This window comes from Euprymna scolopes, chromosome 23 (genome assembly GCF_053919585.1).
Source record: "Euprymna scolopes isolate OS-2025 chromosome 23, ASM5391958v1, whole genome shotgun sequence".
Taxonomy (NCBI): Eukaryota; Metazoa; Mollusca; class Cephalopoda; order Sepiida; family Sepiolidae; genus Euprymna; species Euprymna scolopes.
The window spans coordinates 71,151,354-71,179,130 of NC_136504.1; the positions used below are offsets into that span (position 1 = coordinate 71,151,354).

At 34.6% G+C, this 27,777-nt stretch overlaps 1 protein-coding gene across 4 annotated transcripts in view; it reads right to left on the reverse strand.

Annotated features, from left to right (window-relative positions):
* LOC145245989 (uncharacterized) overlaps positions 1-27,777 on the reverse strand; it is a 325,168-nt gene that overhangs the window by 44,372 nt on the left and 253,019 nt on the right. For all 4 annotated transcript variants that reach the window (XM_080107785.1, XM_080107786.1, XM_080107788.1 and 1 more), the window contains one exon: positions 17,917-18,172. In XM_080107785.1, the coding sequence (XP_079963911.1) occupies positions 17,917-18,172 (256 nt within the window). The remainder of the gene's footprint in view (positions 1-17,916; positions 18,173-27,777) is intronic.

Consider the following 27,777-nt stretch of genomic DNA (forward strand, 5'->3'; position numbering starts at 1 on the left):
AGTCATCAACCTGTGGTGCACGTGAAAGGCTCATTTCTACCGGAAATGATATATGGCGGACAGTCTCACAGTTATGAAAAATATTTTTATTTTATTTAATATATTTTTATAATTTGCGATCTTAACGATCTTAATTTATTTTAATAACATGCAAACATTCCTTGACTTTACACATAAATTTTCTGAAAATTTCAATTTAATTGGTAATGTAGAAATATATGGACTTTGAACGAACCAAGAATTACATTTTTATATATATAGATACATACATGTATACATACATGCATATATATATATGCATACATATATATACATATGTATATATATATATATATATACATATATACATATATATATATATATATATATATATATAATTATTTACACACACTAGTTGTACCCTGCCACGCATTGCTGTGGCTCAATTTGGTGTAATGGAAAATTCTAATAAAACGAGAAAATGCATGTTTCTTATATTCTTAGTACAGCAATCCACTCCAAAAAGTAAAAAAAAGGCGAAACTGAAAAAAAAATGGTACTCTTGCAGATTTGGATCCGGATCCTCAGGAGTTACTGTCAATGATGGCTTGGGCTCAACTAACATTCAGGTGATTAAGCCGAACGTTGCTAAAATCTTGGAATGCTAAATAGAGGGTTTTTTTATCGTATTAAAAAATGTGAGTTTTTAATTAATATGAGGGGGGGGGGTCTATACACAGATTCGAAAAAGTTGTCCAAAAACGAATAACTGAAAGCAAAGGTAAGATAAATTACGTTTCTACCTCACTGGATAATTTTTTAGTGTTTTTATTTAATGCAAAATGTTTAATCAGCTCAAAAAAACTCAGTGTTTATCGATGTATTTGAAAAAGGCAAATGGTCGCGGACTCTGTTGAATACGTTAAGTTTGGAAAAATCAGTTAAAAACTAAAACCTATACAAAACAGTGTCAGACACCCACTGATTATATGTTATCGTGACATGGGTTGACATATTCAGTGGGTTTCTGACAGTATTTTGTATAGTTTTTTAGTTTTAAATCATTTTCTCAAACTTAACATCATCAACAGTGTCTGCCACCATTTGTATTTTTCAAATACACTGATAAACACTGTTTTTCAAGCTAACTAAACGTTACATTAAATAAAACGGGGTTGTATTACTAAACACAGAAACGAAAAAGTTGTTTAAAAAACAAATATATAACAAATAAATGTTATTAAAGGCAAGATAAGTTACTTTTCTACCTAACTGGATAAGATTTTAGTGTTTTTATTTAGTGCAAAATGTTTAATCGGTTTGAAAACATGTAGTGTTTATTGGTATATTTTAAAAATACAAATGGCGGCAGACTGTGTTGAACACGTTAAGTTTGGGAAAATGAGTTAAAACTAAAAAACTATACAAAATACTGTCAGGAACTCTCTCAATATATGTTACCGTGACATAGGCAGACATGTATTCGGTGATTTTTAACAGTATTTTGTATAGGTTTTTAGTTTTAATTCATTTTCCCAAACTTAACGTGTTCAACACAGAGTCTGCCGCCATTTGTAATTTTTAATATAGCAGTAAATGCTGTGTTTTTCGAGCCAAATAATCATTTTACATTAAAAGAAACTAAAAATTATCCATTTTGGTAATAAAGTAACTTTTTCAAATCTATGTGTACAGTAGTACAAACCCAATAAAAACACTAAAAATTATTCAATTAGGTAGAAGAGTAACTTATCTTGCCTTTGAAAATATTTACTTGTTATATATTGGTTTTGTTGACAACTTTTTCAAGTCTTTGTGCAAGTAGAAATCCGAAGGGGTTATTTTTCTGTCTAATTTTATTTTTGGTACTGCGCTTAAATTTCAATTTCACAATATCTCTTTTTTTTGGGGGGGGGGGATTTTTTTTACATTAGGTCCACCTCCACAATTTTCGACTATGCTAAATAAGAAAATCTCATTTAAAATTTGCAGAGGCAAGTAGTTTTCGAGATATAAAGACCTGTACTATGCACTATAATTCACTGGCGGCCATGAATAAACACTCTCAACCTCCCCATATTAAGAACGGCTTTCAGAATAAACAACACCCATGCCTAACCACGTGTTTTAACCTTTTACCCATCTTTCGTTTGTTAAAAACAGCTTTTGGAATAAATACCACCATTCTCCCCATGTTAAGAACAGCTTTTGGAATAAACATCCAACTACCCATGTTAAAAATTGTGGAGGTGGACCTAATGTGAAAATTTACCTTTTGGTTTTTTTAATAAATTGTTAGCTGAAAGCACAGAATAGTGACAAAACACCATCCCCTTCCCTTGGTAAGAATGGCTGAAAAAATAACGGTTTTCCTGGTAGAAACTTTTCTGTATTTCACTTAACAATTTCTGGTGCTAATGCACTTACTGATCCGCGCTATTTGTATTTCCAAGTTTAATTAAAATTTTATTATATGTTTTTTATTCAATTGTAAGGTTAAAGTACAGAATAGGTACAAAATACCCTCCTCTCCCCATGTTAAGAATGGCTTTTTAAATAATAACATTATTATTTCAGCACGGATCACTCTCTGCATGAGTGCCAAATATTTTTATTTTATTTTTTTTCAGCCATTCTTACCATAGAGAGGGGATGGTGTTTTGTAACTATTCTGTGCTTTCAACTAACAATTTATTATTAAAAAAAGATATTGTGAAATTATAAAAAAAATAAAAAGATATTGTGAAAGTTGAATTTAACTTGAAAAAAAAAATACAATGTGAACATTGTAGCCGGAGTTTATTTGGCAATAAGGTCACGTTAGTCGATTAATGGGTGCTAATGCACTTACTGATCCACGCTATTTTTTAAATCGTATTTCCAAGTTTAATTAAAGTTTTATGTTTTTTTGGTATTTTTTTAGATTAGGTCCACCTCCACAATTTTCTTTTAAATGATGACTTTTATAAGTTTTCGACTATGCTGAATACGGAAATGGCATTGAAATTTTGCAGAAATAAGTAGTCATCGAGATATAAATAGTTGTTTTATGCACTGTATTCTTTGGTGGCCATCTTTGTTATGTGCATAGATTTGTTTATGACACGTGCGCATGTGCGTAAAAAAGATGGCCGCCAGAGATTACAATGCATTATACAACTTTTTATATCTCGATAACTACTTATTTCTGCAAAATTTCAATGTTATTTCAGTATTCAGCATAGTCGAAAACTTATAAAAGTTGTCATTTAAAAGAAAATCTAAAAATTTTTTTATTCAATTGTAAGGTTAAAGTACAGAATAGGTACAAAACACCCTCCCCTCCCCATGTTAAGAATGGCTTTTTAAATAATAACATTATTATTTCAGCACAGATCAATAAGTGCATGGGTACCCAATTTCTTTAATAAAGAAAAAGCATTAATATTTTCTTATATAAAAACAACTTCTGTAAAAAAAAAAAAAGTGTACTTTCAATTTTGTTAAAAAAGGTTTTCTTAAAAAAAAAAAAGAACCACGGTAAAAAAAGCAAAAAACAAACCATTAATCGGTACTCATGCAGAGAGTGATCCGTGCTGAAATAATAATGTTATTATTTAAAAAGCCATTCTTAACATGGGGAGGGGAGGTGTTTTGTATCTAATCTGTACTTTAACCTTACAATTGAATAAAAAAACATATAAAAATAACTTTAATTAAATGTGGAAATACGATTTAAAAAATAATGAGGATCACTCTCTGCATTAGCACCAAATATTATTTAAGCACGTTACCAATCCATAAATTTTCTTTTAAAAAACCTGTACTTTCACCTAAAAATTTATAGTTTTAATAATAAAAAGTTCATATTTTCTTATATCGAAACAACTGTTTAAAAAACAAAAAACAAAAAAAAACAGAAAACAAAAAAAAACAAAAAACAAAAAAACAACTTCGACTTCAACTTTTACGCTTTAACTCAAAACGCAAGCGAGCAACTTTTTTTTTGCCTGATATAATAAAGAAAAAATTTTTAAATTTTGAATTTGGAAGATAAACAAATGAATTATGTGTTTTTTTACTTATCGAGTAATCAGAAAATGAAATCTTCTAATTCGTCTCGTCAAACCATGGTGTATGAAATGAATTGAAATGGAAGTTCAGTTCTACCAACAAAATAGGTCTGCAGTATTGGCTTACGAAAAATATTTTTATTTTATTTAATATTTTTATAATTGGCGATGTTAATCTATTTTAATAACATAGAAACATCCCTCGACTCTAAAGATGGATTGTTTGAAAATTTCAAATAAATTGGTAATGTAGAAATATGGTTTTATCGATTTTGAACTAACCAAAAATTACATATTTATATATATACTAGCTGTACCTGGCCACGTGTTGCTGTGGCTCAGTTTGTTAAAATGGAACACATGTGAAAGTAGAGAAAGGTTTGATTCTTTTTTTCAAGAGAATGTACAAATTATTTTTTTTTAACAGATGTTAAGAAAATAAACAGAAAAATACTTCCATCATTAATTATGCAAAAAAATAAATAAAATGTTGATTTAGTGTTTCAATATGCTTATAAATTACGATAAAACTTGCTGAGTATGCACTGTTTTACAGTTGTTGTAAAAATGGAACGGAAACTTAAATTTCGCTTCATTTTAATCTTTCTTAATTTTTTAATTGTGCCCCCCCCCCCAACGAATATAATCAAAACAGTAACATTCAACAATTGTACTTTATGGATATAAAACACAAAATATTTATTAAAAGAAATTAAATAAAATAATGTTAATAACGAAAGGGAAATAATTCCATTTTTAAACGAAAAAGTCAGTTTGGTATATCTTTTTGTTATTTTTTACATAAGTCCAGCTTACCATTCACATTGGAAATGTCGACATTTATAGGTTGTCAGGTACGTTTACAATGAATAAACACTCCAATCTAGTATATTTATCAGAATTTTTGTAGGAATTTTTTACACCCCCATCACGAAACTGCGAATAAAATATAAAGATCTCGTAATTTCTCTTTTAAAAGTGCGTTGTTTATTTTCTTTGTGGATTATACTTCCAAAATAAACTATTACAGTTGTTTTAAAAGTAATAGAAATATTTTTTTTTATTTTTTAAAAAACAGTAATGAATTTTACGAACTCAATATTTTTAAATTTTTAAACTTTAAAAATCTATCAAAATTTTTCTATTGATTCTATTTTTACGATATTTTCAGGGTCAATGTGAAATTTTATGCTCTTTCCAATAAACTGAATATAATATTTTAGACAAACGTTGTTTTTTTTAATTCAAGTGTCTAGTAAAAAGTAAATAATTAATTTACACACTCAAGTTTTATATATCACAAATTGAAGAGAAAAGGTCAATAAGTAATATATTCAAATTTAAAACAAAAAAAGTAGTGTTTTTTAGAAATTTACCTGTAAAGTTCGAAGTTTAAAACCTTTTTTTTAAACCACGTTGTTCGTTTTTTTCTTTTGTTTTTTTTATGAAACCTTGGTCCTTGCTCCTTTAATTGAAAAATAAATTAGGGCTTGAATTACATTTTTCGAGTAGTTATAAGCTTGGAAAGACAGGGGGTAGAATAATTCACGCCTCCCATTTTGAAATATCTATTAAAAAGTAAATGAATTATAAATTGAAGAGAAAAGGTAAATAAATAATATATTCAAATTTAAATTTACCTGTAAAGTCAGAAGTTAAAACCTTTTTTTTTTTTAATGAAACCTTGGTCCTTTAATTGGAAAAAAAAATTAGGGCTTGAGTTACATTTTTCGAGGAGTTATAAGCTTGGAAAGACGGGGTGGAATTATTCACTATTTTTCACGAAATTTCTTACACACCTACCAATCTACCCATGTTAAGAACGGCTTTCGGAATAGACACCCCTAACCTTGCCAGAATACCCGAAAAGCTATAAAAGTTGACGTGTCGAATGTGAACGATGAGTTGGACGTAATGTAAAAATGTACCGAATTTAAAAGGTAACAAAATTCAAATTTCCGTTCCATTTTTACAACCGTAAAACAGAGTATTCTATGCAAATTTGACCTAACTTACTGTATTAATGCTATTTTTTTTAAGCAAGAAAAAAAAAAAGGTAAATATCCAGATACGTTACTACAGAACACCGACCACTCTAATTTGTTTTTTTATAGGTAATTGAGGTCGCTGACAACGAATCTGATAGTCAAACTTGGGGCAAATTTACCGTTTGCATCGTATTTACCCCATAACCCACAAACCTCTTTCCACCATTTTGCAGCTTCCGTTTATGCTACGCGCATGCACGCTGTAGCATAAACGACGGCTTCACCAAGCAAACTACATTGGGGGGAGGGTATTATTTTTTTTTCAGGACATAGAATTTTCTAATTTTCAAAAATACATTATAGCGCTTTTTGGGTGGAAAATTTAAAATTAGCTGAAAAAGAAATAAAATAAGAAAAGGAAAGCACACCAAGTTGGAGTGGGGGGGGGTAATTTATCTGTATTTATTTATAAGTAACGCACCGACATTTACCAATTAGAACACCATTTAACATTTTCCGAAGATTTTACTTTGTACATTGGGGGCGCGAGCGGGGGGATGTGATGTTGGGGTCATCCGTCCAGTGTTTTTTTTAGACTATTAATTCCGAACGAACCAAGAGTTACATTTATATATATATATATATATATATATATATATATATATATATATGATTGCAACGTCTTGTCAGATGAGTGCCACTCCCTCAGTCACTGAAAGGTCATGTGCCCAAAGATGACTTTTCAATCCTGCCAGTGACTTGCACACCCTTATACAGACATGACACTGAAAACGTTCATTGGTTTAGATGAAACTTACAACAATGGAATCTGTATTTTTTTTTTTTTTAATTTTCTCCCTTTGAAGATTGTAGCACTGGGTATGGGGCAGCCAAACCAGCTGCCAACATTGCCTGCTTTTTTATTGAAACCAACCGAGAGCTCTTTTTAGTATCCTCGCTGTTCCCTTAAGTGCAATTGTCTGAATCTCTTTTGCACTTGGTTCACCAGGAATATTAGTTAGGTAGGACTTCAGCTTCTTCTTCATAAGTCCTGTGGCACCTATGATTACTGGTATAATCGATATCCCCTTTAGGTTCCAGTTTCTTTTCATATCATACATGAGACCTTGGTATTTGGTCTGTTTCTCTCTTTCAGTTCTGTTAAGATCGCCATCATTAGGAACACTCACTTCAATCAAGGTTGCAACTCTCTCTGACTTATTCCATATAACTATGTCAGGTATCATCATCATGCGCTTTCATGTGATTAACAAAACCTTCCAAAGATCTCCATGAGCGGCAATGTTTGGCATTTCCCACATGCTCTCTTGAGCTTTGCTCGGTCTATTTTGGCTGCTTCAAAGTGTCCTGCGCCCGTGTACATCAGTGTCCTCCACTGCTTGCGATCATATGCTAGGAACATCCAACTGTCAACAGGAATATGAAAGCTCACCAGACTCTCCTTGATGCTATCATGAAAACGTTTTTTTGGCTTGTGTCTTTTTTAATCTTTTGCCAAGAAAGAGCTCACCATAGAACAACTGTTTTGGGAGTCGATAGTCTTCAAGCCGGACAAGATGACCCACCCAACGCAAATGATTCTTAATAACAATGGTAGCAATACTGATTGTTTCGGCCTTATTTAAGACATATGTATGTCAGGGATAAAGCTATCCCAATTTAAACCAAGAATGTGCCTAAGGCAGTGCTGATGGAAGCTCTTTATCAGTTCTATATGTGACCGGTACAAGGTCCATGTTTCAGAGGCATAGAGTAGGGATTGCACTACACATGAAATTTTAGGTGTCAGAGTTAGATCACCGTTAGACCAGACTCTATCTTGTAATCTTCCAAAAGTATCTGATGCCTTGCTGATTCTCTGTCTTATTTCTGCATCAAAAGTGCCATCAAGGTAGAGAAAAGTTTTTATGACTTCAAGGCACTTTCCACAGACGAAGATATCAGCTTCCAAATACAGATCATCGGAAGTGGGAGTGTACATGACTTTAGTTTTGTTAATGCTAACTGTCAGTTCGAAGCAGGTACAAGCATTCGTAAAGAGATCCATAACTAGTTGTATATCTACTGGGGGGGGGTGTTACCAGGTCAGCATCATCAGCATACAACAGCTCCCTAACACGTCCATCACTAACAAGTGTTTTTGCTTGGAATCTTCTGAGGTTGAACACCTTTCCAGTCGTTTGGAAATAAACACACACATCGCAATCATGGAAACCATACCAGAGCAAAAATAATGTTGGTGCAGCTTTATAACCCTGCTTCACTCCATTATCAATAGGGAATTCTTCCGAACGCTGACCATTGAAGTTGACGTAACCTTTCATACCATGAAGTTGCTGGAACTTTTTCGTAAAAGGTGTACAGCCAAATTTTTCCAGCACTTTCCAGAGAGCCTCACGGTTGACTGTGTCAAATGCCTTGGTTAAGTACACAAACAGCTGACAAAATGGTATACGCTTCTCAATACATTTTTCCAAAAGCTGTCTAGCAGAAAACACCATATCCACGGTTCCTCGTCCACCTCTAAAACCAGACTGGGATTCCAGAAGGATATCAGGACATATATACTTCTCCAATCGGGTTAGCAGGAGCCGTGCAAATACCTTTCCTACCGCAGTCAGCAGCAAGATACCATGATAATTTCCACAATCAGACCTTGCAACCTTTCCTTTATACAACATAACCAACACACACACATATATACATATATGTATATACACAGGCGGCAAAAAGGAAGTCTGCACTTGTAATTTTTAGCAATCCGGTCAAGGATATCTTGGCAGAGGTTCCTTCTCTCCAGGAGGTTGAAACAGCTGTCCATAAGCTGAACAATGGAAAGTCTCCTGACCCGAATCGTTTGCATGCGGAGATCTTTAAATGTTCTGGACCCAAGATGATGCAACGCTTAGTGGGATTGTTACAGACTGCTTGGCGGGATGAGTGTATTCCACAGGATTGGCGGGATGCATTGATGGTAGTGCTATACAAGGGGAAGGGTAGCAGAGATGAATGTGGAAACTATCAAGGCATCTCTTTGCTGTCAGTAGTCGGTAAGGTGCTCTGTAGGATCATGCTAGACAGAAACTCTCTGTATCCCCAGACTCTTAATTTCTCAAATCTTATATCACCAAGACATCCTTCTTAATTGATACAAGAATCCTCCTGAGCAGTTCAACATCCAGTGATCATATATCTAATCCTCATGAAATTGCTTATATCACCCTGAATATTACCTTAAATCTTTATTCTATCCCTAAGCTAAGTAGAACACCTAATAACACTCTAGTCAACTACTTTTAAAATTAGATAAACCCAGTTTCAATATTAGAAGTACATCGTCCCTCACCTTGACTACGGACTTGTGCAATAAGCCATGAAACTATTGTACCTAAAATTCCTCTCAAAACTACAAAATACTGCTGCTTGTATACTAAGTAAGTACCTCCTATAGATACTTTACCTCCAAGATGACTACCTTGTCTGTTTTGCATGACAAACCTTATTTTTTACTTAAATTCTCTTTCTCCTGATCACTAACAAATCAAAACTGCTCTATTTCCTAAGTTGACACTAAACCTAATCCGTCTCACGTAACTTAGATGGGTCCTTGCTCTCCGCCCTTGACCCTAACAAACTCGTAAATCGATACCCATTAACACCTAAAATTTCCTAGGCATGCTCCTGATTATAACTCCCAACCCATAACCAAGCTTCTAAGTAAATACTTACTAGCCATAGTCCAATACATTGACTTAATAATGAACAGTAACCATTAATATCTCTTTATTAAGAGATAGTATTGCAATAATTATTACACAAACTAAACCGGTACTCATTGAAATAAAAACTTCCGGATATTAAGAGAAAGGCGAAGTCATTCTCCTTCGTTGTAGTCTAAAGGCAACTTACTCAAATTGTCTAAAATTCCATGTATTCGTATACAATACTACTTATCCATCCATCTATACTTTAACTATACTTACAGAATATGCAATAATTTATATCTATCAGGTATAACTGTACTCCATATCAAATGTTCTCTTGTCTCTATACTGAGCATATCTAATCTTTCAGTCTTACTAAATGTCCGGTTTGGGCACCAAATCAGAATTTCTAATAGAAAGTAGATCATACTCTAACACCTTATCCTAATCCTAAACCTACTAAACCATATCTAACCATACATTGCTAAACTTACAAAACTATATCTAACCATACATTAACTCGTCTCTCTCGATCCAATACTGTAGCAAATTTAGCTGCTTCCACTGCATGAATTTTTACCTATACCCTCTCTCAGTAAAAATGAAAATGGACAGCATAATAATGCCCTTTTTAAACCACACTTGAGGAGTGAAAATCTTCTGTAGAAGCTAACCTAAATGCCCGATTTTTCCAGGAGATATTAACCTAAATAACGAATAAATATTAACTACCCATGCGGGGTCGCAGAAATACCTGGATTAGGACCCAGGCGCGGGGCGAACCCCCTTGGAGCTGATGGACCCGTAGGTCTTCCCAGGCCATCCGTCTAGGAGAAGGAAAACTCTGAAACTAAACCTAGGGGAGGGAGGTCTCTTCAGTCCTGGACGACAACCTTCCTAGAGCTGGTGACTCAAACAAATCACCGGTTGGCAAACCTAAACTGCTTAAGGAGGAGATAGACTCTGTCTATCGCCTGGCTTTCATACTCCTTCTTTGCCTATTGGCCAGGCGTAGAGATACTATCACAGGGACTCGTCTGAATCACCCAGTGGTTGACCTTGTTTCCTGACTAGGGCAATGAACGCCGCTTTTCCCCATTCCCGCCACATCCCATCCCCCTAAACTGGACACAGTGGGGTGCTTCAGTGCCATATATGTCGGTGCAGTTGGACTGGGCTGGCTTTGCCTAATGGATTGAGGGTACCGGATTGACAGTTCCTGGCTGCTGTTTCCAACTGATAGTACAGGCACCCTAACTCTTTGGTAGCGCTTAGAGCGGCTGCTCCATCAACAGTTGTAAAATATCGGGATGTTTGTAGTGCCATGTCGCGCATGGAAAGGGACCCTGCACTCATCCCCGGTGGGCTTTCCTGAGGCCACAATCCTGAGGGTGAGGACAGCTGATGGTCTACTTGTATTGCATGTCTGGTATTCTGCACAACTACTTGTCCAGCACCCCCTCACTCATCCACCCTAACTGAAACTTTTAAATAAAATAAAATGAAATGACAGCTCAAGCAAAAGTTACGTTTAAACCAGGACCAAACTCAAAGAAAACCAACCTGCCTCCTCCCTTGAGGCTTGCATTTACTAATATCCGCGGGCTTAGAACTAACTTAGATGATGTTGAGTCATTTCTCCTTGTAAACACCCCGGATATCTTAGCATTAAGTGAAACTAACCTTCACTCCTCCATTCCCTCTAACCACTTTAACATGCCTGGTTATCTCCCACTCTACCGTAAGGACTCGGACAGACATATGCATGGACTTGGAGTCTATATTCGAAACACCCTCCCCCTAACTAGAGAAATAAAACTAGAATCAGAGGGCCAGGCTTTATGTGCTTCAGACTAAATATGCAACACAATATTAGCTACTTGTATTTTCTCTACCGCTCTCCCTCAAACCAAGACTGTACCCTAATAAACAAAGTCTCAGACAGCATAGATATAGCACTCTCCCTCGATACTAGCGCACAAATACATGTATTTGGTGACTTCAATGTCCACCACAGTAACTGGCTAGGATTCTCAAATCACACAGACGTAGCTGGTAGCGCCACATATAGCTTCTCTATATCTCATTCCCTATCTCAATTGGTTACATTTCCGACACGTTTCCCAGACCAGCACGATCAACATGCCTCACTTCTAGATCTCTTCCTGACAACGGTTCCCAATGACTGTACAACAAATGCCCATAGCCCACTCGGGAATGCTGATCACGCTGTGATAATGGTAGAAATCAGCCTAAATTCTCGCCCTAAAACTGAAGACCCACTACTCAAAACAACGAGGTATTACAAAAAGGCTGATTGGGAAGCCATCAGGGAGCTCATCAGAGATGCCCCATGGCAAAATATCTTTACTCTTCCAGCGGAACAGTGTGCAAATGAGACAACTGAATGGTTCAAAACTGCTATTGAAGCACATGTTCCCGCACGGAAATACTATAGCAAGCCCCACTCCCCCCAATGGTTTACTTCTGCTTGTGCAGCTGCCATTTGTCAAAGGCAGCATGCGTTCCGCAGATTCAACCGACATAAGTCCAGCTCAAATAAACAGAAGTTTATAGAAGCTAGAAATAATTGTAAGAGAGTGATAGACACAGCTAAGTCAGATTACTCTGAAACCACCAGAAAGCGCATCGAAGCACAGAAATTAGGAACCTGGGATTTTTGGAAAATCTACAACAGCGTAGTTAATAATGGACAGTCAATTATTCCCCCACTAACAAACAATCATGAGGTTGCTTGCACGGCAACTGACAAGGCTAATCTGCTTGCCAGTCGGTTTGCCTCAAACTCCACACTGAACTCGGTACACCACTCACTCCCTGATTTTCCTCTGCGAACAGACGCCACACTTGACGATTTGAAAATCACCCCTTCTCAGGTACATGCTATTATAAAAAACCTAGACACCTCTAAAGCATGTGGACCAGATCTCATCCCGGCTGTGCTATTAAAAAAATGCTCTGCCGAGGTTGCTCCAGTTCTGTCCAAACTTTACAATAAATGCCTTAACGAATCTTGTTTTCCCGACTGCTGGAAAACCGCCTCTGTGGTACCAGTCTTCAAGAATTCTGGTGAAAGAACTGACCCTCTAAATTATCGCCCCATTAGCCTCCTTCTGCTTTTCGCCAAAATATTTGAGTCCTTAGTTAATCAAGTCCTAGTCCAGCACCTAACAGCTGCTAAACTCCTGACTGACAAACAATATGGATTCAGGCAAGCCCGTTCAACAGCAGATATCTTAACTGTAGTTTCTGAACGTATATACTGTTCATTGGATAAAACAGGGGAGGGTAGAGCGGTGGCCCTTGATATATCTAAGGCTTTTGACAGGGTATGGCACGATGGTCTTCTAAGGAAAATTAGATCATATGGAATCACTGGAAGAATTCATAACGTAATAAAATCCTTCTTAAGTAATAGAAAAATCAAAGTTGTCCTCGACGGACGTACATCCAAACAATATGACATAAATGCGGGAGTGCCTCAGGGGTCTATCCTTGGACCTCTATTGTTCCTGATATTCATAAACGACCTCCCTGATAATATTGTTTCGGAGATGGGTATATTTGCCGATGACACCACTCTCTATAACAGATATGAGGGGAAAACAAATGAACACATATCCAAGAAAATGGCAGAAACACTAGAGGATGACCTCCGATCCGTAGTGGAATGGGGACAAAAATGGTTGGTCTCATTCAATGCTGCTAAGACTAAGCTTGTTTCCTTCAATAACTACAAGAAACCTTCTCTACCACCAATAGCAATGGCCAAGAACACATTGCCTGAAAGTACTTCTTTTAAACTCCTCGGCCTAACGTTTACAGGGAATATGAACTGGAATAGATACATTGAGAGCATTGCCAAGGCTGCTGCAAGGAAGGTTGGCTCCCTCTACCGTGCTAGAAAACTACTTACGCCTGCCAATATCCTATACCTCTATAAGGCAACCATTCGCCCATGTATGGAGTACTGTTGTCACATCTGGGCTGGTGCATCTGCTGCTTGTCTCTCGCTCCTGGACAGGGTTCAAAAAAGAGTCGCCAACCTGATAGGTCCTGAACTGTCATCTAGGCTTCAACCTCTGTCCCATCGACGAAATGTTGCATCCCTCTGCCTGCTCTACAAATACTTTAATGGTGAATGCTCTGACGAACTGCAAACACTTGTACCTCCCCGACGTAACTACCCCCGACAAACCCGACAAGCTACTAAGTCTCATCCCTTTACAGTGGAGATCCCTAGGTGCAAGAAAGCCTTTTACTCCAATAGTTTCTTCCCCAGAACTGCGGGTCTTTGGAACTCCCTTCCGGGATTCTGCTTTCCCAACTGCAATGATATGCAGAAGTTCAAGTGTAATGTTAACAAACATCTTTCTACTCTTCTCCCTTCATAATGATCCCGCTAATTAATTCCCTAATAGTAGCCCCCTACTTCAAAGTGGCACTGTGCCTTGTTTGGGGTGAAAATTGAATAAAAAAAAAAAAAAAAAAAAAAAAAAAGAATGCTGGAGCATATTGCTGACGATGTTTTGCCTGAGTTGCAGTGTGGTTTCAGAAGATGTCGAGGGATAGTGGATATGATTTTTACAGCCAGGCAACTGCAGGAAAAATGTATAGAACAACAAAAGGGACTGTATCAGGTGTTCATCGATTTAACTAAGGCCTTTGATACAGTCAATAGGGATGCTTTGTGGGAGATTTTGAAAAGGCTTGGCTGTCCTGACAAGTTTGTAACCATCTTAAAGCTCTTCCACAATGATATGAAGGCTGTGATCAACGTTGGGGGAAAGCTGACTGATCCTATCTCAGTAGAAAATGGTGTTCAGCAGGGAGACATTCCAGCACCCACACTCTTTGCGTTGTATTTCACCATGGTCTTTTGGATGGCATTTGGGGGGTGCTCTGATGGTGTCTATATTCGTTACCAAACTACTGGGGGTGCTGTTCAACATTAGGCACTTCAATGCAAGTACAAAGGTACTCACCAACACGATTCGTGACTGGTGGCTCATACGGTGACTGATATGCAGCATCTTGTGGATGCTTTTGCGGTTCCTGCAGCGCATTGGGCCTGACCATCAATCTGAAAAAAACTGTCTTAATGGATCAGCCTGCTCCGGGCTTGCCATACTATGAGCCATCAGTTTATATCTGTGGGTCAAGGATAGCGATTGTCTCTAAGTTTGTATACTTGGGTAGCACATTGAGTATGTTTGATGCCCTGGATGATGAGGTATCATTATGGATCAGCAGGGCAAGTGATGCCTTCGGAAAGTTGAACGGGCATTTGTGGAGATGTCATGGGATCTTGCTGCCAACTAAGATTAAGGTTTATGCTGCATGCGTTCTCTCTACTCTTCTCTATGGTTGTGAAACTTGGACAACATACAGGGAACATTTGAGACGTCTCGAACGGTTTCACCAGATGTTCCTACAGCGAATCTTAGGTGTGGGTTGGCAGATGTATGTCAGTGATGTGGAGGTGCTTGATCGGACCCAATGCCTTAGCATTGAGGCTCATGTTATTAAGCATAGACTGAGATGGAGTGGACATGTGGTGAGGATGTTAGACAGTCAACTTCCCAAGGGAAGACGTCTAGCTCAAAAGCCTAAATTGAGATTTAAGGATTGTTTAAGATCCACCTTAAAAAAATGTGAGATTGATGAAAGAACCTGGGAGAGTCTTGCTTTGGATCATCGAAGGTGGAGAAGGACCTTGCGGGGAGGTGCGGGCAAGTTTGAGGCGGATCGAACCCAGTATGAGCAGCTGAAGCACGATATCCGGAAAGGGAAAGGGAAAGGAGCCGTGGATGGGAGGGGAAGTCAAATTGGTCTGGAGTGTGAGGTGTGCGGAAGAATGTGTCTTAGCAGAGCTGGCCTGATGAGTCACCAGTCTACTCATCAGCGCAGTGGGCCACAAAGCAGTCTTGAGTTGCCAGAGTTAACCTGTGTCAACTGCGGGCGGATGTACAAAACGACAGGCGGTTTGAAACGGCATTTGATCCTGCATAGAAAAGAACAGTAAGAACTTACTGCTAGTGGTGCACATGTCTGTACAATGTGTGCGAAGGAATGCCAGAGTTTAGCAGGGCTGAAAAGCCACATTTGTGCAGCCCATCACTGAATGTTTTCGTGTTTCTATATACCTTTTTTCTTTTTTTTTGTGCTATATCGAGTGATGGCAGTGTTTGAAAGCGAATTTGCTGCCATCATGTATATACACAGGAAGTAAAAAGAAAGTCCACACTTGTAATTTTTTCAAAAACTGCAAATTTAAGCAAAATTTTTTCCCCATGTGGTCCTTTGACAATATCCTTTCTGTATTTCGGATAGTTAATTTTTTTGGTCTGTTATCACTTTCTTTATATATATATATATATATATATAAAATAGTTGCTGTGAGCCTTCACAACCTAACGACATCACAATCCAACCACTTGTGGAAATGGCTATTTTAAAAGCCATTGAGAGACTCACTCACGAGGTAAAAAAACTTGGCAAGCTTGAGCCGCAGTCACGCAGGCGCTGACTCCAGACTAACTGCTTACCTTTACGTCGCTACCGTCACCACCATTGCCAGTCAAACAAGCCGAAACTGTGCTTTTATCACAGTTGCTTTGGTATGGAGGTGCAAAAATGCAAAAAGCCCTCTTTGTTCATGAACCAGGGAAACTAAGGTCTGAGGAGTTGAGCACAGGATATTTACAACAACCATGCCTATTTATTACAGACTCCCTATACCTAGCATGTTGCTTGGTTGATATCGGAGTTGCTTGCAGTATCTGGCCACTGAAACTCCTCACCAAGAAGCCTCCAGTGTCATCTATCACACTGCAAGTGACAAATCACTCTCCCATCCCTACGTATGGTCAAATTTCTCATTCTCTGGACTTGGAATTACAGAGAGACTTTACGTGGGTCTTTACTATAGTGGATTTAACCTACCCCATACTTGGCCTGGACTTTCTGCACCACTTCAACCTAATAGTGGATATACGCAGACGTCGGCTGATAGATGCAAATACGGAACTTTCTATCTCTGGTGTGAAAACAAACACCCCCTCTATCAGCCCAGTATTCTTCATTGCCACTTCTGATAACCCATATCAGACCATTTTACCCTCCTACCCAGAGTTAACAAATTAAAATTTTGTGATAAGTGAAACCATGCACACCACAAAAAACCACATTGAAACCACAGGTGCTCCTGTATTCTCACAACCACGATGCCTCCCTGCTGACAAACTTAAAGCAGCACTTTAAATTTTGTACAGTTGCCATGTTGTGGGACCACATGTATATGATCTCTATTATTTTTCCAATTTCAAGACACGACTTGGAAAAAAAAGTCCCATGATGCAAGGAAGTCCACAGGATTATATTTGTGATTTTGGACACTTCCAAGCGAATCCGTCACTTATGATACTTTTCTTTTATGCAATTTTTTGCACATGTTCAGCACCTCATACTGCTTCCAATTAATTTCAATTTCTGACAACTGTAGCATAATTTGCAAACTCGCTAAATTCATTGTAATGGCTTAACTAAAATGATTTATTTTCAATGATTTTCATTTTTGCATTAAAACTAATATTTTCTCCCAATTTCTTCAGCATATGTCGTCTGCTGCAGCGACACCATATATTCTGGAGGTTTACGTATGCTGCCAGAATATGCTTGAGGCAACATTCATGAAAAAATGGGTTGTTCTCTGCAAAAGTACCTTTTTCTTAAATTTCTCCCATTATCACAACTACGAGGAAAAAAGAAAAAAAAAAGAAACGGACAGACAGAGCAAGACTTCAGACAAGATAGTGACTAGAGAAATTTTGCTCAGATCGAAGAAAAGCCACCACTATGAGAAAGCCATTTAAAAACATTTAATCAATTTAAGTTTTATTGCAGGGAAAATTTCATTTTACATTCTTTACTAGATAACAAAGTGGTGAGTTTTCTTCTCCTTCTATATGGAGATGATGCACCTACATTCCCATGGCACACAACTGTGATGCTGGACAGTTTGAAGGAATACTACGTATCATATAAAAATAAATGACATTAGATTTTTAAATAAAGACAGAATTAATATTTGTTCTGGTGGGAAACATTAAGTAAAAAGATTAGAAGAAATTGTCAGTTTTATCTACTTACATTTTCTCAGATTTATCTTCATTGATAATATTCTCAAAAATTTCTTTTGACTGACGGGTAAAATGCCTTCCGATTCCAGATGCTGTTGTATTCAATTGTTGAGAAAAGTAGTTTATGATAGAATCACATATATTTGGACTCAGGTCAACAAGATGAACTTCCTTGAGTGTAAACTTTGGTTGTCTTTTTTTATAGAATTTCATAACTCCCTTTAAGTAACCGTCTACACATACATCAAAAAGAACACCATTTAAATCTAAAAAGAAAAAAGAAAGAAAAATGATTCAGAATTGATTAGTAAATAGAAAATCAGAAAACATTTGGGATTATTTTAAGAAATAACAATAGGAAGGAAAATGCTATCGTAAATGATAACTTATTAAATGATATAAACAAGAGAGCAAGAGAAGACTAGATTAAAGGTACCCAAAACCAAATCCTACAGCAGGAAATAGTCAGAGAAGAGTCATGGTTATTACAGCTGGAAAAATAAAAAAGACTGCATCAAGGGCATTTTTGCCATAACAGGCTAGAATATGATTCTCTAGTAGCTAGAAGGTCTAACTTTAACTTTAGATATGCTAATCTAAATTGACTTGACTACTAGATTTACTCAACTTGTTTTCTTAATCTTTCTAGAATCTCCTTTCATTTATATTAAACATAATCCCATACACTTTATCCAGAATCTCTTAATTAAATCCAAATATTCACCAACTGAAATTTTAATTAAACCAATAACTTCAGTATCTATAAAATGGTTTTAGTAATATGATAATCATACCTTTAAATACTTCTATATCCAACCTATCTTCAATTTTATCTTAGCAATGAATATTTTATAGATCAATTTTGATTTACAAAGTTCGCATGTATTAAAATTCTGAAACATAAACCTCAGTTTGAATATTTTAACCCCCAGAGAAGCTTCTTTTTTTAAGAATACTTATTTATTTTTATTACTAATTATTTATCCAATCTGCTTACTTCAGATACTCTTAATACTACATTCAAATTAAAACAAAACAACATACTGAAGATGGAGTATACCTCTGAAATACATTTGTGATAAATTTCAAACAAATAAAATATTTGTTTATTTTCCTAATATTACGTTGTGATTTGTCTTTCAAGCGCACTTGATGCATATTTTATTTTATTTAAATTAAAACAACGTTTCTATATGAACTCTCATCCCTGATGTTATTCTCACATTGCCTACACACAGTTCAAACATTTCAAAATACAACCGCTAGATACAATGCGTGGCTCTTTATAAACAGACTTTTTTCTCCAACTTTACAACATGGCAAGGAAGAAGAAAAGAAAAAAAGAAACAAAACAACATACTGAAGATGGAGTATATCTCTGAAATATATTTGTGATAAATTTCAAACAAGTAAAATATTTATTTATTTTCCTAATATTACGTTGTGATTTGGCTTTCAAGAGCACTTGATGCGTATTTTATTTTATTCAAATTAAAACGTTTCTATATGAACTCTCATCCCTGACGTTATTTGAAATAAATTTAACTATATTTGCTTGTTTAAAGTCAAACGTGTGATTATGCTGCAATGAATGAGAGAATAATGCACTTTGAGAATTGCTATTTTTTATATCTCTTTTATGTTCATTAAGCCGTTTTTATAATTTACGCTGGGTTTCACCAACGTATCTATGATGGCAATTTTGGCAAGGAATAGTGTATATGCCTGCATTGGAAACTGGTTTATTTTGGAAATGTTTTGTTGTTTTTAATATTTGTCTTATAGTTTGTGATGTTCCTAGTTTGTTTAGTGTGTTGCAAATTATTGTATTATTGGTGTGTGTAGGTAAAAGAAGGCATCTGTTTATGAGAGAAAAATCTAGTGTATATGATTTTTGATTATTTATTCTGGAAAATAAATATTTTCTGTGGCTTTTTTGTGAGGCTTTTCACTTAGCATTCAATATGAAATATGTCGGATATTGCAAGGTTTTCAAAGTGTTTGTGAGGTATTTGAATTCTTTGTCCAGATATTCTGGACTGCAAATTCTGAATGCACGTAAGAAGAAACCAATTATCACACTTGTTTTTATTTTGTTATCATGGTGTGAATAGAAATGCATGCAATCATTTTTGTGTGTAGTTTTGCGGTGAACTTTGATGGATAGTTTATTATTGGATTTTATAATAAATATGCCCAGAAAAGTTAATGAGTGATTGTTTTCTGTTTCATAGGTAAACTTTATGGGGGGTTCAACTGAGTCTAATTTGTCTTTAATGTTGTCTATGTGCATGTTTTCAGGAAGAAAAATTAAAATGTCGTCTAAAATATTTTATGTTTGGAGGTAATCTAAATTTGAAAGGAGCAGATTCTAGGAATTCTAAGAAAGGGCAGGCTAATATTCCACTGAGGTTGTTACCCATAGGAAAACCGAAATTTTGTTTGAAGAAATTGTTATTGAATTCCAATAATACAAACAACATCACAAACTATAAGACAATTATTAAAAACTACGAAACATCTCCAAAACAAACCAGTTTCCAATGGAGGTATATACACTATTCCTTGCCAAAATTGCCATCATGTGAAACCCAGCGTAAGTTAGAAAAAAGGCTTAGTGAACATAAAAGAGATATAAAAAATAGCAATTCTCTAAGTGCATTATTCTCTCATTCATTGCAGCATAATCACACCTTTGACTTTAAACAAGTAAATATAGTTAAATTTATTTCAAATAAACCACGCTGGAGACTTCTTGAATCAGTGCTTATCGCAAATTCAAGCACAATTAAACAACGTGCAGGTTTCTATAATGTAGCGTTATTAATAAGTAAACTTTTATTAAAAGAACATAATTTAATTGTAAACACAGATTAACCTTCTCACACCATAGAAACACCTCCTGTAATAATTAATACATATAATCTCAATCAATAAATTACATAACCAAAACACACTCCTTTCATTTCTGTTACACACCTATATTTGAATTTTAACTGACATATTCTTTCCAGAAAGAATATTAACTGCGTTCATATCTTTTAAAACATTTTAACGACTTTATGATGTTATTAAAAATCTCCCTCTCTTTAACAACGCAATCTCCCCTTCTTTTTTGAATTTCCGTCTTTTTCGGTTTCTGAAATAGAACAGCTTCACACTTTGCACATGGTGTTTTTGTTTCTTAATCTCATTCATCCAGAGGAAGTCTTGAAATAAAGACGAAATGTTGATGAACACATAACTCGTTTTTATTTCTCTATTCTGTCGGAATACTATTTCCATTATTCTCATCATATATATATATATATATATATATATATATATATATATATATATATATATAAAGCAAAAATGTGTGTGGACACTAGGAACAGTTTTGATTGGCTAATCTAATATTCAAAACTCCTCATAAACGATGATTCCAATCGTTTTAATTTCAGTATCAAATGAAAGACACTAATTTATTGTTAATTTGGGGGGGGGGGTTCTAAGTGAACATTTACAAAGATAAAATTATATGAAACTACCCCCAAAATACAAAAATTGCCATTAACATCCAAATCTTACGCCTGGTTTCTATAGCAATATACCCGCATGCACATATATGCGCGTGCATGAAACCGCCATGTTGCTATGGCAATATGCACGCACACACACACACACACACACACACACACACACACACACACACACACACACACACACACACACACAAGAAATATTATTTTTAATTTTGAACTTCTCTTGTATTTAACATTTTTTTGAATTTTTTTAAACTGACTTTAATTAAAATTAAACAATTACCGTAAAATTTCAAGCAATAACAAATTCTTAAAAAAAAAAAAATTCTTCACACGTCTGTTTCCTATTTAAAAAACAAAAATTGGTAAAATTTTACATTAAGGCCCGTCTCACGTTCGTATATGACAAAATATATTTTTGTAGATTTCCGTGTGCTAAAAACGAATCTGAAAACCATTTCCGTTGCAAAAAATAGTTTTCATGATATGAAGAAATTACTTTTTCGAAAAGTGGGTGATCACTTTTCCATGTAAATTTAACTTATCCACTTTCTGGCCACCTGAAAGAGGAGGCATTTTAGTGCTTATTGGATAAAAGTTTTTTTTTGATTTCTTCTTCTGTTTTCATCTTTTAATAAAGACACGGGGAAATTAAAAAATAAAGAAAAATCGGTAATATTTTACTTTAAGGCTCGTCTCACATTCATATAGGAACAAAATAGTTTTTTGTAGTTTTTGGTTTGCTTTAAAAGAATATGGTAACCGTTTCCATTGCAAATTTACCATTTATATGGTATTAACCCCTTAACTCTGGGACTATTTTCCATTTCACAGTCCAGCCTCCGTTTACGCTACGTGCGAGCATAAAAAAGGCTGTTAAATGTGCACTCGCGTACCAAACTGCCTTGTCACAGTAGTATTGGCGAAAAACGTCACGCGTGCGCGTAGACCATGTGAGCACACTTGCGCGTACAAAATGGCCACCCATGATAACATATAGAATTACATGGTTTAATATTTAGAAAACTACTTGTTTTTCGTCTAATTTTAATTTTTCGCCAATATTACACTGTGAAAAGGCAGTTTGGTACACAAGTGCATTTAACAGCCTTTGTTTATGCTCATGTATAGCGTAAATGAAGGCTGGGCTATGAAATGGAAAATAGTCTCAGAGTTCAGGGGTTAATACCATGCAAAAGAAATGAAACAAAAAAACTTTCTAACCAATAAACACACAAAAAATGCCCCCTCTCTCAGGTGGCCAGAAAGTGGGTACTCATTTTAAGTTAAATTTATATCGAAAAGTGATCACCCACTTTGGAAAAAGTAATTTCTTCATATCATGAAAACTATTTTTTTGCAACGGAAACGGTTTTCAGATTCGTTTTTAGCACACCGAAATCTACAAAAAGAAATATTTTGCTATATACAGACGTGAGACGGGCCTTAAAGTAAAATAAAATTGTTTCATCGATTCATTTATTTTTCCTTCGGTTACACAGCTTTAGTAACCAAAGAAATAATAAATTTATCGTCAAAAAGAAATAAATAATTTTTTAAATGCATACAAAGAAGAAATCTTTTTGTTTATTATTGTCTGAAGTTCTTTCCTTTTGTTGAAATAATTAATGATATCACATTTTCCTTGCATGTAACTTTTCCTTTCAGCTGGTTTGCTAGGATGGTCAAATTCATTTTACTGGTACTGATAATTTACAGAAATTCCTTAATTAATATAGAAATTATATTAATATAGAAATTGTGTGTGTGTATATATATATATATATATATATATATATATATATATATATATATCAATTATTGATTGAAATAATCTGTAATACCAACGTTTTGTATTGGAAAAATTAGTGAATTAATTTAAAATATAAGTCGATTTAATTTTTTAAAAATAATATTGACTGAAAGACATTAAAACCATATTACAATTAAAAATTGATTATTAGTTGAATATGAATGGCTATAATAAAATTAATAAATATAAGCAAAGTTTATTTCAGAAGATTTGTTCAAAAGGAGGTAATTCTGCCGCATTTATTAAGTTAATTTAATTATGGACAATTACGATATAAAAGAATTTTCAGATTATTCTAAACTTAACAAAACGTAAGTATAGTTCTTTAATTGTATAATATTAAAAATTATAATTGTAAGTATTGATGTGTTTGATTGTAATAGCTAATAGATTTGAATTATGTATAGTCTTCAATTCGGATAAATACCTTTCTAGGGCAATTGCTCTTGACATATCTAAGGCCTTTGATAGGGTATGGCATAAAGGTTTACTTCACAAGATCTCTAGCTATGGTATAGCTGGAAATGTCTCCTCAATTATTAAATCATTTCTTACTGATAGGTTCATAAGAGTAGTGGTTGATGTGCAGGAATCAGAAGCTCACAGTATTAATGCTGGAGTCCCTCAGGGGTCCATCCTGGGCCCAACTCTCTTCCTGATCTACATTAATGATTTTACAAATCACATCCTTACATCATTCATAGACATTTATGCTGATGACACTACTATATGGTAGCACATCTAAGACCGTAAATGACCAAGTTCTCTCTGATTCTCTCTCCTCTGATCTTGAGCAAGTAGTACAATGGGGTGGCTTGTTACTTTAATGCATCTAAAACCAAGCTTCTATCTTTACGTCATCAACGCTCTGATCCTCATCTGGCATCAATTGAAATGAATGGCTCTCGTCTTGGGGAGGCCTCATGTCTTGACAAGCTTCTGGGCTTGACCTTTACTCCTGATCTTAAATAGAACGCATACATTAAATCTGTTGCCAAGGCCACTGGAAAAATGATGGGATCCTTCTATCGATCCAGTAGAGATCTCACTGCTGATGCAATTCTCTATCTATATAAGAGCCAGGTATGTCCAAGGATGGAATACTGTTGCCACATTTGGGCAGGAGCTGCTAGAAAGGACTTATCCTGCCTTGAGAGTTCAAAATAGACTTTATAGCTTTGTAGGGGATGTCCTTTTCTCTTCCATGCAACCTCTTTCTCACAGAAGAGATGTTGCAAGTTTGTCTCTGCTTTATCATTATTTTCATGGCAAGTGCTCAGCTGAGCTTCAATCTATGGTCCCCTCTCTCCAAACTTTCACAAGAAACACCCGTCTAGCAGAAAACACTATCAATAATTTCCCCCACTCTTTATCTGTGCCTAAACCTAAACGTAAATTCCATGAGCAAAGCTTCTTTCTTAGAACTGCACGCCTATGGAATTGTCTTCCGTTTTCCTGCTTTCCAGCTGACTACAATATGGTTGTCTTCAAGTCTAACATAAACAAGTTTTTGATGAGCCGTTCCGTATAAGTTAACAAATTTACTGAATTTCCATTACTAACGATTACTATATTGTCCAATTTCTACTGGACACTTTTTAAACCTTATCCTCGAGTGGCCTCTTGGCCTTGATACGTGGTGATGTCTATGTAAAAAAAAAAAATTGTTTAGTTACGATAACTGACTAAAATGATCAATGGTTTTTTTGTAGCTTAGATTAGTTTCGTATATACAAACATATTTAATATTTTATAATTTGCTGATTATTTTCATGATATGTATACATATCTTAGAATTAATAAATTTACTAATTATTAAATAGAACATTTTAGTAGAAGATTCATAAATTAATTAAAATTGTTAGTACGAATAGTTGGGTTTAATAACTTTGTCTGATAAAAATTCAATTCGTAATGGAAAAATATAAAGGTAACTGCAGCTTCTCTTCCAATTTTCAGATTTTTACCATGTCAAATCACATTTCAATTCCTTTTGACGAATTGATTGTTGCTATTTCTTCTGATGAGTTAAGGGCATAATATATTCACTAACTGATATAATAATAATTGATTGATTTTGCGCTACGAAACAGATACTGTCAAGAATTGTATAAATCGACTGATTTAAAGGAATAAATTCTAAGATGGTCAACATCATGAATTTTGGAACATAAATTTTTGTCATTTATTCTATATATATGTATAAATTTATATACATACTAGAAAAAGTACCCATCATTGACTGGGTTCAAAAACAGCCTACAGAAAATGGACTCTGATTTATGAAAGTATGATAGGTTATGAAAAGGAAGGGTTGTAAATTTGGGTTGAATTTGGGGGTATCAAAACCAAAGCAAAATATGATGAAAGTAAAAATAAAATAGATAAACCCCATATACCATGCCTGTTCACACTGAAACACTTATCACAATCTTCTGTGGATCTATATTAAAATACCTCGTTAAACTTTGTGACATATTTCCATTCTATGAAGGTCAAGTGCGAACGAACACCCCATAATTTTATTATACCATATTTCTTCAAACTGAAATATAATTATCAAAGTATACTTATGCAGATAGATATGAAAAGTCTTTATTAAAGTATGTGGCTATTTCCATTCTATGGAGGCCAGGCGCCAATGCAGACCCCACAATTTTATTATACAATCCCTATTTAAGTTAAAACATACTTATCAAAGTATTCTTATGTACATCTATATCAAAAACACTTGTAAACGTTTTTTTTTTAATTTTTAAATTTTTTATTTCCATACTTTGTGGACCAGGTGTAAACGCAGACCCCACAATTTTAATGTACCACCGTTCTGCCAGATCAAACGTAACCATTCCTGTGTCTCGATACATGTTCTATGATTCTTTAAAAATATATGATTAAGAGATCACCCCATTTGTTTATTATATTAAGGAAAATCAATTGCACTAAATAGCTGTATGTTAGTTTAAGTTTCTAGTGAAAGAGTTGTTTTAATTGTTCTATTTAAGATTGTTATTTCATCAACTCTAAATAACAATTTTATTGATAATATATTCAATTAAATTTATTTGGAATTATTACTTCCGACATCAATTTTTTTATGAAACGAGTAGAGTTATTTCCCCTGAATAGTTTTTTTTTATACGTTCCGAAGTTCGAAAAATAAAAAAAAAACTCTTCCCAAATAAATTAATTTGGTAATCGCAAGACGGTTCTAGCATGAAAAAATAATTTTGTGTAGACAGAAAGATGTTTTGCTTTATTTTTAAATATTTGATACTCTTGCATAACTCTCTGGAATTCTCGTCAAGCATGGATCGGACGAGACCAGCAATCATTGGTTTAAGCCGAGCATTGTAACAGACACTTTAAAAACAAACAAACCGGAAAAAAATACAAATGTAAATAATCAAAAATAAAAAAACTACCTTTAAAGGACTGAAAATATTTTTATTTATTTTATTTTATATATTTTGTTTTTTGCAAAATATTTATCAACAAAAAGTTTTCTTTTTTTTTCCTTCAAGAAAAGATAAAAGTTTTACTTTTTTCACCATAAATTCTTAGGTATAAGTACAAGTTTTTTTTTGTTTTTTTTTAAGACTTTTTGTTTAGTCAAGTTTTTTTTTTTTTGCGGAGGCGGGGGATAAATAAATGATTTTTACTATTGTTAGAATTTCACCTGATGGAAAGGGTATCACATACTTCTTTTTTGGGGCGATTACATTTACATATTTTTATCTGTTCTTTTATTTTTGAAATTGCTGTGTATGTGTGTGTGTGGGGGGGGGGTATCGACGTTACCCACAATGAAAATGATTAATATCCTTAGTATAATAGGTGTGTTCAAAACAGAACTTTATGTCGACCCGGGCAACGCGGGGTACCCATGCTAGTATATATATATATATATATATATATATATATATATATATATATATATATATATATAGTAGTGATGGGACGATTCCAAAATGTTTTCTGATTCTAATACAATTAATGATTCTGTCCTTAATTTCAAATCCTGTATAAGAACCGATTCTGATTCTAATTCTTTTAAAATTTCTTAACATTTAAAGATTCAATGCTTTTTAAAACTGTTCAAATGACTTAGCCCCACCCCTGTGTAAGGTCTGCATATATTTTTTAAAATGTAAAAACTATATTTGGGAGGTGGGGGCATATATTACAAAAGTACATTTGCTTTTGGTCATCGTTAATGCCATTTGAAATTTTTATAAAAGATTAAAAAGAATTGACGAGTGGTATGCAAAATAAGAAAGCGGTTTTTGAACAGAATAGTTAACAATGCCCGTCTTATGTTAAGAATGAGTTTCTGCATAATAATATTACTATTTTTAAAACAATTCTTAATATTAGAATGGGTCCCTGTTCTTCACCTTCACTCTATAAAGTAATATTAATCTTTTCCAACAATTATAAAGATTTGGTCAGTTATTAGATTGATTTGTGTTACTGTAAAAAGAAAAACCAGATTAAAATATTAATAGTAATAATAACAATAATAATGTCAAAT